The 15207-nt window shown below is 44.8% G+C and overlaps 1 protein-coding gene across 1 annotated transcript in view; it reads right to left on the bottom strand.

Moving 5' to 3' along the window:
- PDGFB (platelet derived growth factor subunit B) overlaps positions 1-12651 on the bottom strand; it is a 49051-nt gene extending 36400 nt beyond the window's left edge. The window contains exon 1 of the mRNA XM_068251418.1: positions 12343-12651. Coding sequence (XP_068107519.1) covers positions 12343-12399 — 57 coding nt within the window. The 5' untranslated portion in view covers positions 12400-12651. The remainder of the gene's footprint in view (positions 1-12342) is intronic.
- Positions 12652-15207: the final 2556 nt, after the last annotated feature.

The following is a 15207-nucleotide window of genomic DNA, read 5'->3' on the forward strand; positions in this document are numbered from 1 at the left end:
ATCAGATAGATCAGAGATCTATCTGATGATCTTTCTGCTGCTAATCTAACGAGTGTATGGCCTGCTGAACACCTGTTTGGAAGATTTAAAATGGACCCTAATCAATGTGATTGTTATCAGACTTTAACATTCTCATTACATCGGGAGGTGAAGGCAAGATTAAGGAATGCACCAGCTGTGCTGACAGTTTAAAAAGTAATTATCTTAAAAACAGCTTGAGGGGTGCAAATAAAAGGTATGTGTACAATTGCACCAATAAATTCTTTTTGAAAAAAAATGTTCCTTATCTTACTGTGTTCCTTAAGGCTCGTACACACGCCTGACTGCAGCCAATGACGGGTCCGTCGGCACTTCCCGCTGGGCGGACCGCTCAGAAACAGCCTTATCAGTCCACCGACAGACTGTACACACGCTGTACTGTCTGCTGAAAACCCGCCCAGCCGGAGGTGCCGACGGACCTGTCATTGGCTGCAGTCAGGCGTGTACGAGCCTTTAAGCTGGCCATACACTAGGCCGATTCCCCGCCGATCGACAGCAGATTCGATCACTGGGATCGAATCTGCTGTCAAATCGTTAACGTTAACGCTAAATTTTGATCTATTTCGTCCAAAATAGATCGGTCCCGTCGATTGCTCCTTGCGGGAAAGTACTGTTGATCGCCCGCGGGTAGGGAGCACGTCGCTAGCGGCGTTCGAGTGCTCGACGACCGACGCAATACAGCCGCAATACATTACCTGCTCCGCCGGCGCGACTCCCCAGGTCTCCGCTGTCTTCTTCTCAGCTCTGGTCTGGTCTCCGGGTCCGGCAGGCTTCACTGAACTTCCTGTCCCGGCAGGAAGTTTAAACAGTAGAGGGCGCTCTACTGTTTAAACTTCCCCCAGACTTCCCCCTTCCCTCCGCGCCGGCGGAGCAGGTAATGTATGCGGGGGGGGGGGGAGGGGGGGACGACGGCATTTCTTAAAGGAAACGATTGATAACGTGATCATTCAGGACCGATTGGTCAGCTTCTCTGTTTTCACGCAAAACGACATGTACACTCTGATCGAAAACATGATTGTTGATTAAAAATTGTACCATTTATGGGCACCTTTAGACAAGACAAATAACATTTATATCGCTCTTTTTTTTCCTGGCGGACTCAAAGCGCCAGAGCTGCAGCCACTAGGACGCACTCTATAGGCAGTAGCAGTGTTAGTCGAGACTTGCCTAAGGTCTCCTACTGAATAGGTGCTGGCTTACTGATCAGGCAGAGCCGAGATTTGAACCCTGGTCTCCCGTGTCAGAGGCAGAGCCCTTAACCTTTAGGCTATGTTCATAGTGGTGGGGCCTAATGGGCGCATCCTAACACGGCTTGCCGCACTGCAATGCACCACCTATGCAATTTCGTAGTGCGGCGGGTGCGTTGCGGCATAATGGCGGCCAACGTCCCAAAACACTGAATGCAATGCATTGCTGCAGAACAAGCATGTTGACAGTGAAACATACTTTTCATTGACTGTATGCTTCACTGTAGGCGCGGATAATGTCCAGCGACACTTATCCCTTCCATTGCGGAGAACACAACGCAGACCTCACTGGGAACATAACCTCAAGCCTGCTACACACTTTCAATTAGGATTGGTCAATTACTGGCCAATTTTACAGCCTCCGTATAATAGGAGGATTAAGTTATTGAATAGTATGAGCAGATTACGCAGGAAAAAAACCTCATACTGCATGGAAGGGGTAAGATTGGCCAATTATAATTGAAAATGTGTACCAGGCTTAAAGTAGACCTGAACGCATAACTTCCTCTCTGCTCTAAAAGATAAGCAACAGCATGATAAGCTTTAAAGAAAAACATTTCTATGTTACAGCTGATACAATCCTGCAGTGTGTCTACTTCCTGCTTTCATGGAAGCAGACATAGGGTTAACATCCTGTGTTCACAAATCAGCTGCTCTGCCGAGGCAGCCAGCTGACACAACTGTGAGACTAAATTACAACTTGCGATTAGTCGCAGATGATGGAGAATTAGACAGGCTAAACTCTCAAAATACATAGAGGGTGCATTTCTCTCTGTTTTCATTCTGTCCTGTGCAATAGTTCAGGTCCACTTTAAGAATTTCAATCGATTTTTTCTTTTCATTAATTTTCATAGAACTGAACAAAAATCGATCGGAAAAAAAACAATCAGAAAATCGAAAAATCAATCGAAATTCAGATTAAACATGTTGAAAATAATCGATCTGGCAGTTAAATCTGCCAGAAAATTGCATGGTGTGTATCTAGCATAAGATGGCAGCTATACAAACAGCAAAACTACAAGAGTCAAAAAAGTAATCTCCATACTTGTAACTTGCAATGAACGCCTTAGCAGTGAAGAATGCTAAGCAAACAGATCTATTATTAAACAAAGATAAAAGCAACCATAAAGCGAATACCTGCAGCAGAAGTATGCTATAAACAAAGACACAAAGAAAGGCTCGGAGGTCCAGGCATCCTGACATGCTGCACCTGTACTGGAGTCCCGCCAAGGACCATAGATCATTCCAGGCACTGCTTACAGCCAGACTCAGCCTCCAGTGCCTCTGATCTGTTCCTGCCATTCCTGTAATCAGCTGCCAAGCCAGCCCAGAACAGCTGGAGAACCTGTCACGTCGTCACACCGGGATACGATGGTCGTACCGCCACTGACAAACATACCCCAAGGATCGCCGGCCGCTGGAGAGGGCCAATGAGGGGCCGAGAATGCCGGATTCAAAATAATCAGGAAGAGCATTGGACTGACCCAGTACACAACTGCATACAATTTACATGAATTCTGCATGCAAACTGGGATTATTACCATCGCATTGACCATCCCTTCATGGCCAGGAACGCTTTAAGGGCTTGTTTCCACTATTGCGGTGCAGAATCGCCTGGATTCCACCGCTGATGAAATCACATGCGGATGCGATTCCCCATGCGTTTTTGCCGCGAATTCGAATAGGTGAGGGTATATGCGATTTTAACCATGTCACTGCCTGTGTGAATTTACATTGGTACCTATGCGAATTCGCATGCGAATTCGCGGCAAAAACCGCATGGGGAAACCGCATGCGATTTCCCTATTAAATACATTGCATGCTATTTGCATGCATTCCACTCGCAGGCGAATTCTGCGGCTCTTTTGTGCGTTTTTTCACCGCTGAAAAAAAAACGCACCTCAACAACGCTACAGTGGAAACAGGCCCATCCACTTGCATTACATGTGTGAATCCGCATGCGTTGGACGCATGCGGATTCGCGATAGTGGAAACGAGCCCTTACATGAACAGAACAGGACGTGTTGATAGGGAACAGGAAGTGGATGTAATACAGGAGGGTGGGGGGTAGGGAAGGTGATGCCTAGGAAAACACATGGAGAAGCATGTGATCAGCTGGATCAGCTGATAGATGTTTAAGGTCCTGATTTACTGTGATGACTTCCTTGTTTGCCGCAGTCATGACCTTACAACTCTATCAGCTGATCCAACTGATCACATGCTTCTCCATGTTTTCCTAAGCATTGCTTAGGAGGGCCCTTCTGTATACCAGTATACGGATATAAGGGAAACAAAAATGCCTTTGAAAAAAGGTCTCCATCTCCTTTTCCTGCTTTGCTGTCCTGAAGTCCCGCCCTCCAAAATGTCGGACCAAATGGGGTGAGAGGCAGGGCTGTGTGGCTCTCCCTATTGGCTGTCTGCTACATCTGTCTACCGCATGAAGAGTGTGAGTTACCGGCTGGTCAGAGTTGGAGGTAAATACCGAACACTTTTGCTTGATTTATGGAATGCTTTGTGAATTGTGATTTCTTGAGGTATTTACTGCACAAATTGGTAATTTTACTTCTCGGTGCGGTAATAGGTTTAGTAAATTGGCATTTGGCAAGGTGATCGGTAAAATCAGCCGTTTGCTGCATTGCTGAATGGGGTAACGCTTAGTGAATTGAGTCAAAGTCTGTGCATTGCTCCGATTACAGGAGTATATCTTTCACAGAGTTTCCGCTTCCACCCAGATGTCAGGAGGACATAAATAAAAGCAGCAGAAGTTGTTTTGGAAGTCCTCTGAGTCTCAGGTATGTGCCTGTAGTAATGATCACCGATTTGTGTTGCTTGTTTTCCCTTCCTCCTTCAGACGTGTCCCTCCTTTGCTCTCTCCCTGCCTCCCAGGCGTGTGTGCGTGTTGTAATGTAACCTTCCCTCCTCAGGCATCTCAGAAGTGTCTCCCTGAGGCTGCACATTCATTCCAGCAGCGAGATCCAGGCAGCTGGCCGGACGCACACACACACACTTCCGCCTCTGGCAGGTGCAGCTCAGATCTGTACAGGTCACCTTTACAGAACCGCCACACGCCGCCGATCGTCCCAGGCTCAGGAGAGCACACGCGGCATTCCTCGCGGACAGCATCGAGAAACAACCTACACGTGTGTCACCAAACAGACAGTGTCCTACTTACATACGACTCAAGTTACAATGCTTCAGATATTCAAAGAAAGTTGTCAGCAAGTACAAAATATACAGTGCTGTTTTTTAGTATATATTTTTGTTGTTAACCCTCTGGGGGATAATCCCGAGCTGAGCTCGGGGTAAGCCGCCACAGAGGTTTTCTCAGGCCCTGGTGGGCCGATTTGCATAATTTTTTTTTTGTTGCACGCAGCTAGCACTTTGCTAGCTGCGTGTATATACCGATCGCCGCCGCTCCGCGCTGATTCGCCGCTACTCGCCGTGCCGTGCCGCTCCCCCCCCCCAAGACCCCCTGCGCAGCCTGGCCAATCAGTGCCAGGCAGCGCTGAGGGGTGGATCGAGACTCCCTCTGACGTCACGACGTCGTTGACGTCGATGACGTCATCCCGATCGTCGCCATGGCGACGGGGGAAGCCAAACAGGAAATCCCGTTCTGAACGGGATTTCCTGTTTGCTTTGTATGCCGGAGGCGATCGGAGGGGGTGGGGGGATGCCGCTGCACAGCGGCTATCATGTAGCGAGCCCTGGGCTCGCTACATGATTTAAAAAATAAAAAAAATTTAAAAATAGTGCTGCGCCACCTCCTGGGCGATATAATTGTATCCCCCAGGAGGAGAGGAACTCCAGTGAAAATAATGTAATAAAAAGGTGCTTTATTTTTACAATAATTATGTTTAAATGATTTACTCAGTGTTTCCCCATTGTAAAATATTTTAAATCCCTGATTTACATTCTGACATTTATCACATGGTGACATTGTTACTGCTAGCAGGTGATGTAGCTGCTGCATGTTTTTTTGGCAGTTGGAAACAGCTGTAAACAGCTATTTCCCACAATGCAACAAGGTTCACAGACAGGAAACTGCCAGGAGTACCACGGTCCTCAGAGTTTCCTGTGGGAGGGGTTTCACCACAATATCAGCCATACAGCGCCCCCTGATGGTCTGTTTGTGAAAAGGAATAGATTTCTCATGGGAAAGGGGGTATCAGCTACTGATTGGGATAAAGTTCAATTCTTGGTTGGAGTTTCTCCTTAAATGTTGCAGTATTGTATAAACTGTTACACATATGTAGTTTAAAACACTTTAAGGGCTCGGTCACACTAGAGGTGTTTTCGGCCTTTTTTCAACCACAGGCAATTTTTAAAATCAACCCCAAAACGCTTGTGCAATGAATGTCTATGAGAAGGATCATATCAGCGCGGTTCATGCGCTGTGCGTTCAACAAAGTGGTGCCTGGACCATTTTTGGGCAATTTTGCTATAATGGAAGGTATAGGAAGAGCGCTAAATGCTCACAAAATCGCTTTGTGGGGCGATTGCGTTCGCATTTTAAAGAATACATACACACATTGTATTTATTCTTCTCCAGGTCAAAGAGTTCACTTCCAGACTTGCGTCGGGGAGTGAATTAAAAAAACGCCTGGGAAAAGCGAATTGAAAAGCGCTTTTCACAAAAACGGAACGCCCACCCAAGCGCCAAGAATAAAAAAAAAATCCCAACGCAAATGGAACGTGTGAACTATCCCTAAAAGCACGTTCAAAACAAACACAAAACATAGTTTATACCAGGGCTGTGGAGTCGGAGTCGGAGTCGTGGAGTCGGAGTCGTGGAGTCGGGCAATTTTGGGTGCCTGGAGTCGGAGTCGGAGTCGGGAAAAAATGCACCGACTCCGACTCCTAATGAATTTGTAACTGTAATTAAAATAGAAAATATGATAAAATGTTCTATTTCTCAGATAATAGTCATTAAAAATAATGTATTTATACAGTATATATACAGTAATAGCTATGCTTAGTCCACAAAAATGAAATAAACCAATCAAAATTAGTTACTTGTGCTGCTTCAATAAAGCAGTCCCCGTATTTTTAAGGTCAGATATACATATCTGATTGTGACTGTATATATGATGTGTACACAGGAATCTCTTATATATACTAAATAACATCTATGCTGTAAGAATAAAGCCTGATGTGTAGCTGTGTCACTAATAGAGATGGTCAATGAGATGGAAATAATTCTGCATTGATGCTGATTTATGCAAATGTATGCACTCCCTTTGCCGATGAAATCAAATAATTTGATATGTTATTAAAATTTGGTTTGGTGACTACAAATTAAAAGGTTACTGAGACGGATGAAAAGTAAAGTTTTATACATACCTGGGGCTTCCTCCAGCCCCCTTCAGGCTAATCAGTGCCTCGCTGTCCTCCACTACCCGGATCTTCTGCTGTGAGTCCTGGTAATTCAGCCAGTCAGCGCTGTCCGGCCGCATGCCGCTCCCACAGCCAGGAACATTCTGCACCTGCGCAATAGTGCTGCACAGGTGTAGTATGCTCCTGGCGGCGGAGTGTGTGCATGCGCACTACGCCTGACTGGCTCAAGTACCTGGACTCATAGCAGAAGATCCAGGTGGTGGAGGAGGACAATGAGGGACTGATTATCCTGAAGGCGGCTGGAGGAAGCCCCAGGTATGTATAAAACTTTAATTTCATCTGTCTCAGGTTTACTTTGTTACACAGTAGTACTATACTCTACATATGTACTCCCCACAGAGCTGCAGGGAATCCACTGAGAATGCTGTGCACATTGAACACAGAGGTGTTGTCTGTTTACAATCTCCTCATTCCCCTGCAGAGTACCTGCACATCATTCTTACATGTACCCACACTTACATTGCCTAGGGCCTGATAGATGTTCTTTGTTCCGGTTTGTACCTTTTACAAGTACTCTTACCAAGGACTAGTTTTAGTGTAAAGGGAATAAATATAGTAGTCTACATATCCTTCTCACTTCAGTTGTCTTGTAAAATTCCTAAGCGTTGGCAGTTAAGAGACGAATTTCATGTTACATACTTTTAATCAACAAAATTGTAATATGCAAATTAGAGGAGTCGGAGTCGTGGAGTCGGAGTCGGAGTCGGTGGAATCCTAAACTGAGGAGTCGGAGTCGGAGTCGGAGTCGGTGGATTTTTGGACCGACTCCACAGCCCTGGTTTATACTATATGTCCACAGCCGGAGTAAGCAAACCATTTTTTCCACGTTTCATCATAACACAAGACTCAGCTTACAATCTCCCAGAACAGAGCCTGTTTGTAAGTAGGGGACCTCCTGTACTGCTTTATTCTTTTGTGGTTACATGTAAAAGGTAGCCATACATCTAGCGATGATGGGCAGATTCAACCAAGAGACAGATCTCTCTAATCCATTCTGATTGGAGAGAGATCTGTCAGCTGCCTATACACCGCAGGCCCATTCCAGAACAATTTAGGCATGAAATCTTGCAGGAATCGGCCTTGTGATGCCACCTCATTGACCCCGGCATTCCCCCCTGGTGTAAATGTGCCCCATGCATTAAACTTTATCTGTCAGTGTCCACCGGTGGCTCCATCTCTGCACCGCTTCACATACACGCCTCCACATGGTTGCTGGTGTGACGTGGGCAACCACATTGGGTGTGTATGTGAAGCAGTGCAGAGATGGAGCCAGCGATGGACACTGACAGATAAAGTATTTATGCACGGGCACAATGCCAGGGGTTACACCGCGTTCATCGCTTGCCCGATATCGCATGCCGAAACACTGTGTACCTGATTAAACATGTTGGCCCTAGATCTTGCAGCATGTGCAATCGATACATGGGACCAATTTCAAACCAAAATTGGTCACAATGTCGACTGGGCATGCACTTGGTGGCACCGATCATCTGATTTGCTTATAATAATCAAATCAGATGGTCGATCAGAGGCCAAGCTCTATGCCACTGCACTGGCGTCCCGCACCTGCTCAGTATGGCTGCGCTCTTCACAGGGATGATGAAGAGCTTTGGGGGAGTCCCACCTTTGGATCGGTGGAGGCAAGGGGGCCGGGGGAAGCCTCTGGATTACTGAGGTAAGTACCCATTTGGGGCACTTTTTTACCTTTAGGTATACTTTAAAAAGCACAATGAAAACAACCAAAAAGCATTATTCATAACATGGGTCCAAATCCTGAGTTGCCCGAAAGTAAATCGCTTAGCCACGTTTCACCATGTTTAATCCAGGACTCAACTTAAAAACAAATTCAACTTACAAACAACTTACCACAGCCTGTTTGTAAGTAGGGGACTGCCCGTGCTGCTATCTAAGTAATGAATAATTGCCCGTGAGAATCTTATGCAGATCACTGCTCCCCAACATTATTCTAGCATGCACCCCTTTACCAAAGACGATGTTGAGCTATTGTTCCCGCTAGAATACACAGGTGCGTTAATAAGGCAGGGTACGGCAACGCAATGGCCACCGAGTTTGGGCCTGGCAACCAACCATGCAGAGTGCACCTCTGCTTTCCTATCCACCTGTTAAGACGGTCCTTTTGCGTCAACTACAAGAACATCCATTCTTGACCTTGACCTGCATGATAATCAGTGGGTAGCAGATTTGAGGACGGCAGACAGTAGACCACCAGAGAGCATACAGAACATCGAGTATGCTACCAGCTCTGTCTAGTCCGGCCCAGTGTGACCCATAGAAAAGACAACCCAACAAAGCAGTGAAAGGGTCAGGACACAGAAGCATGGCCACGAGCTTCCAGGGGGTCTCACTGAATCGGTGGTCTGGAGGAGGGGCCTCCCCCTACTGAGGTAAGTATCTGACTTACATAGTTACATAGATATTTTGGTTGAAAAAAGACATACGTCCATCGAGTTCAACCAGAAAATAAGGTACAACACCAGCCAGCTCCCTCACATATCCCTGTTGATCCAAAGGAAGGCGAAAAAACCCTTACAAGGCATGGTCCAATTAGCCCTAAAAGGGAAAAATTCCTTCGACTCCAGATGGCAATCAGATAAAATCAGATAAAATCCCTGGATCAACATCATTAGGCATTACCTAGTAATTGTAGCCATGGATGTCTTTCAACGCAAGGAAAGCATCTAAGCCCCCTTTAAATGCAGGTATAGAGTTTGTCATAACGACTTCCTGTGGCAATGCATTCCACATCTTAATCACTCTTACTGTAAAGAACCCTTTCCTAAATAAATGGCTAAAACATTTTTCCTCCATGAGCAGATCATGGAGGAAAAACGTTTTTCTTTTTACAAACTTCCAGGTTTGCTTTTATAAAAAAAAAAATACTTGGTAAGTTTTCCATATATATTATTATTATTATTTTTTTAAATCTAGGAACTCACTATAATGAATGAATAAATGGACTGAGACAAACTGAAATTCCCTCAAGCTCAGCATAACAGCCCCTGAAGTAACACATTCCTCATGTTGAGAGTAGCTGTTAGGTGACTAATTTTGATTCACTCCTTCAGAATAACAGTCCCAAGCTGCACAAAGACCAGGCAAAAAGGATCACATTTTGCCTTGTTTGAAAACCAGTTAGGAAATACAAATCACTTTACCGCCTTGTACCATGTGAGATGAATCAAAACTCAACACAAGTCACAAGTTTTTTTGTACCATTTTATCAAATCAAACATTTAATCTCTCAAAAAGTTGGCATAGCTTTTGACCTACTTAAGGCCACAGACTCTGCCCCAGCTCACTGGATAGCATGCAAGTTATCCAGAATTGTTCTTAGCAGTGGTGATCACATATATGCGTCTTTTCTTTTGGGTCTTAAAACCTTGTATTAGAAGTTTCTCCTAAAATGAATCAATGGCAGTCTGGCAGACACCCACCAAAAACAACATGCTAAAAAAAAGTGTCCAGCACAGATTTCACCTGCTTCTAGGAAAACTCTTACGTCCAAGAAAAATGTACCAAGCCTACAAAAGTCCACGTTGAGATGGTAACGGGGTAGGTAAGTCACACGAATAATAAAATGAACAAAGAAGGTTTTCTTTCCCCAGGTGGGAATAAATGAATGACATCTACACATCAAAGGGTACAAGTTTACTGTAAACAAGGTGAGCATCATAACATACATAGTTAGTTTGGTTGAAAAAAGACATCTACCCATCAAGTGCATGGAGATGTTCTCAAAGGTTGTTTTTAGGTCTAATTATCCATATACATGGGCAGTCAAGCCTGTCAAGACAATGGTTTGCTGCAATTAAATCCAGCATGATGGATCCTTAAACGTTGAGACAGCTAAACAGATGCTAGATTTAAGCCTGGTACACACTTTCAACTATGATAGGACAATCACTGGCCAATTTGACCACTTCCACGTAGTATGAGGGTCAATAAATATTGACTACTATGAGCAGATTGTGTAGGTAAACCCTCATATTACATGGAGGTGGTCAGTGAATGGCCAAAGCTAATTGAAAGTATGTATAAGGATTTAGGGTGCATACGCACATCCAATTTTGATTGGCTAATGATTAGCTATTTTAACTACTTCCATGCAGAACAAGGGCCAACAGATTTTGAATTGTATAAAAAGATTGTTTAGGTAAGCTTGTATACTACATTGGCTACGTACATGCAATTTTGATTGGCCATTCATTGGCCAATTCAACCACCTCTATGAAGCACGAGGGCCAACAGATTTTGAATACTATGAACAGGTTGTTCAGGTAAGTTCTCATATTACATGGAGGTGTTCAAATTGTGTGTACCAGGCTTAAAGCCTAGCACACACCTTCAACTTTGATTGACCAATCACTGACCAATTTTATCACCTACATGTAGTACAAGAGATTACCTCCACAATCTGCTCATAGCCGATGGGCGGGACAATTGAGGAGCAGACCGTTTACTGATTTCTCAACCCACTAGAAGCATGTACACATTTGCGCATGGTTGTGCAATCCGCCCGTTAGCAGGTGTAGGTTGAAGGCATGAGAAGTGCCTGCATTGGGGGTTGGGCAGACGTGGAGTGGGACCCAATCTGCGGACGCCCATCACCCGCACTGCCCACTTTTGCCAAAAACTGACTTATTCATAAATTGAGTACCTGTCTAATCACCACGTTACAGATCGCCAAATAGCATTCACCACTTTGAAAGTGCATAACACCATTGGCTGCAACTTTTACAACTGGCAACCAAGGTTCGCAATACAAGCAAATGAGTGGTGGTTCTTGGCAAATGCCCCATTCGCCACATACGATTAGCAGCTCCAATCAAATGAATGGAGAGGCAGACTGGCGGTTTAAGATCATTATCTTGCGTCATCAAAGCCCTGATCACAACCATAATTAAAACAAATCCCTCCTCTACAAATTGGGCGATCTTAGTGATGCATTCTGCTGGAAAAAGTGACCACTGAAACACGAAAGGTTAGCACTTCACCAATTCTTTATAAATAGACCGCTAAAAGCAATGCCACCAAATGATGCCAATAGGCTACGCTGTGCCCTGCTATGGAATAGGTTGGTGCTAAATAATAATATTATTCAGAATGGGGGGGGGGGGGATTATTAATAACCCATCATTCATGGCTATACTGTATCCTGCACAGAGTTATAGGTGATGATATAGAATAATGTATAATAATACAGTAATAACATAGCGCTATCAGATTCCATAGAGTTGTATAGAGTACAGCATAGACAGTGATGTATGTAAGATTATTAATAACCCATCATTTGTGGCTATACGCTTACTGTATCCTGTACAGAGTTATGAGTGATTGTATAGAATAATGTATAATCCTACAAATAATAATACAGTAATGCCATAGCACTATCAGTTTCCATAGAGTTATATACAGTACAATATAGACACCACACAGGGCTATAGTGTATTCAGTGCAACATTATAGGCATTGATATATAATAATATACAACACTATGGAGGTTTTAAAAAAATAAAATTCTTATTAAAAATATTGGGAAATACAGTAATAATCATATTAGGCACTGGTCCCCCTCTGACATATGTGCATTTGCAGGCAGAAGTTGATGGGGGGCAGTTGGAGTATTTGGGGGTCTCCTTACCTCAGCACGAATAACAGGCAGCAGCCACATATACACCAGCAGGCCCCCCAAATTCATCGTGTGGATGGGGGCTGAATTTTTGGCACATGTATGGATCAGCTGTCAGTTCCGATGCAGGGAAGTGAATAGTCCAGCTGGGAAGTAAGGTTATCCTGGGAGAGAGCAGGCAGGCGCGGGCAAGGTGAGTATTCCGTGCGGATGGCAGGCAGAGCGTAGATGATGAGGATAGCGGAGCTCCGTGCGGACGGCAGGCAGGATAGCGGAGTTCCGTACGGACGGCAGGCAGAGCGCAGATGGTGAGGATCGCGGAACTCGCTGCACTGGCTGCTCGCACAAGTCTCCGCATTGCTTTAGCTGCCGGAGTTTGGGGCGGGGCACCCGGGGGAGGGGAGGGGATCAGACACAACAAGTGGGAAGCTCAGCCTGGCCACACACCGCCAGATGCCAGCTGTGCTTCTAAATATTCAACTAGTCTATGCCCTTCTGTACCTCCCACCTATAGTAATACTCTGCCCTGCTAGCTAACCCCACAACCCTACTGGCTGCTGCTTCATCTTAACCTATTCCTGCCTGCTGCTGGCTAACCTGCATAACCTCATCTGCTCAACCTTAACCAATTCCTGTCTGCTGCTGCCTAACCTCACCAGCCTAACCTTAACCAATTCCTATCTGCTTCCTAACCTTAACCACACCTGCCTAACCTCAACAAATTACTATCTGCTACCTAGCCTTAACCTCACCTGCCTAACCTTAACCAATTCCGGCTTCTGCTGCCTAACCTCACCAATTCCTGCCTAATGCCTAAACTTAACTACACCTGCCTAGCCTTAACCTCACCCGCTTCACCATAACCAATTCCTGCCTCTGCTGCCTAACCTGACTATTTCCTGCCTGATGCCTACACTTAACCACACCTGCCTAATCTTAACCAGTTCCTGTCTTCTGCCTAACCTCCACCTCCACCAATTCATGTCTGCTGCCTAACCTTAATCACACCAGCCTAACCTTAACCTATCCCTCTCAGTTGCCTAACCTTAACCTCCCCTCCTTAACCATAACCAATTCCTGCATCTGCTGCCTAACCTAACCAATTCTCTCCTGATGCCTAAACTTAACCACACCTGCCTAACCATAACCAGTTCCTGTCTTCTGCTTAACCTCACCTGATTAACTGTAACCAATTCCTGTCTGCTGGCCTACCTTCCTTAACCTCACCTGCCTAACCTTTACCAATTCCTGTCTGCTGGCTAACCTTGACCTCACCTGCTTAACCTAACCAATTCCAATTCCTATCTGCTGCATTACCTTAACCTCACCTGCTTAACCTTTATCAATTCCTGTCTACTGGCTAAACTTATCTTACCTCCATAACTTTAACCAAATCCTGTCTGCTGTCTAACCATAACCTCACCTGCCTAACAACCCAGTCCTGTCTGCTGCCTAACCTTACCCTCACCTGCCTAACCTTATCTAATTTCTGTCTGCTGGATAACCTCAACCTCACCTGCTTAACCTAACCAATTTAAATTCCTACTTGCTGCCTAACCTTAATCTCACCTACTTAACCTTTACCAATTCCTGTCCGCTGCCTAATCTTAACCATACCTGCCTAACCTTTACCAGTTCCTGTCTTCTGCCTAACCTTAACCTCATCTGTTTAACCTTCACCAATTCCTTCCTCTGTTGCCTAAGCTCACAAATTCCCACCTGATGCCTAAACTTAAACACACCCATCTAACCTTAACCAGTTCCTGTCTTCTGCCAACCTCACCTGCCTTACCTGAACTAATTCCTGTCTGCTGCCTAACCTTAAAGAGAAACGCCGACCAAAAATTGAACTTTATCTTAATCAGTAGCTGATACCCCCCTTTACATGAGAAATCTATTCATTTTCACAAACAGACCATCAGGGGGCGCTGTATAACTGATATTGTGGTGAAACCCCTCACACAAGAAACCCCTCCCACAAGAAAAGTTCGAACTTTTGGCAGTTTCCTGTCTGTGAACCTTGTTGCATTGTGGAAAATAGCTGTTTACAGCTGTTTCCAACTGCCAAAAACCATGCAGCAGCTACATCACCTGCCAACAGTAAAATGTTCACTGGAGTTGCTCTTTAACATCACCTGCTTAAAGAAAACCTGAACTGAAAATTAAAAGTCAAAATAACCATACACAGGTCATACTTACCTCCCGTGTAGTCTACTCCTCAATCCCTTTTTGCTTTCCCACGTCCTGTTTGTCCACTGTGATCAAAGGAATTCTATGTCCTCCATTTTGAAAATGGCCATTACCCCATAACAGCTTTCTGGTCAGCACACTGTTAAACTGTAACATCGCCCACTTGAGCCATAGGGAAACATGGACATTACGTTGATACATCAGTTTTTCTCTCAGCTGTAACTGACAGCAACTGATATTTTATTGACAGCAACGGATATATTTCAGATCTGACAAAATATTGTCAGAACTGGAAGGGATCATTGTCAGAAGAAAATGGTGAGCTTCTGAGAGGAACTGATGGCAAGGTAACTATGTAATGTTCATTTGAAGTTACCTCATGTGTTTATTTTAAATAGTTTTACTCAGTACAGGCTCTCTTTAAGCTTAACCAATTCCTATCTGCAGCCTAACCTTAACCCCTCCATGCTTGGCACCTACGCGTGACCTCATCTACCTGCTTCTCACCTTAACCCTATCTGCCTGGTACCTAACCTTAATCCCACAGTATGCTGACTATCCCTAACCCCAACTGCCTGATATCTAGTCTTAACACCTTCATTTCTGGTCTCCAACCTTAACCCCTCCATTCCTGGTCCCTCCCTAACCCTTTTATTTATGGTACCTAACCTTAACCCCACCTACCTT

Source organism: Hyperolius riggenbachi, chromosome 9 (assembly GCF_040937935.1).
Source record: "Hyperolius riggenbachi isolate aHypRig1 chromosome 9, aHypRig1.pri, whole genome shotgun sequence".
NCBI classification, from domain to species: Eukaryota; Metazoa; Chordata; class Amphibia; order Anura; family Hyperoliidae; genus Hyperolius; species Hyperolius riggenbachi.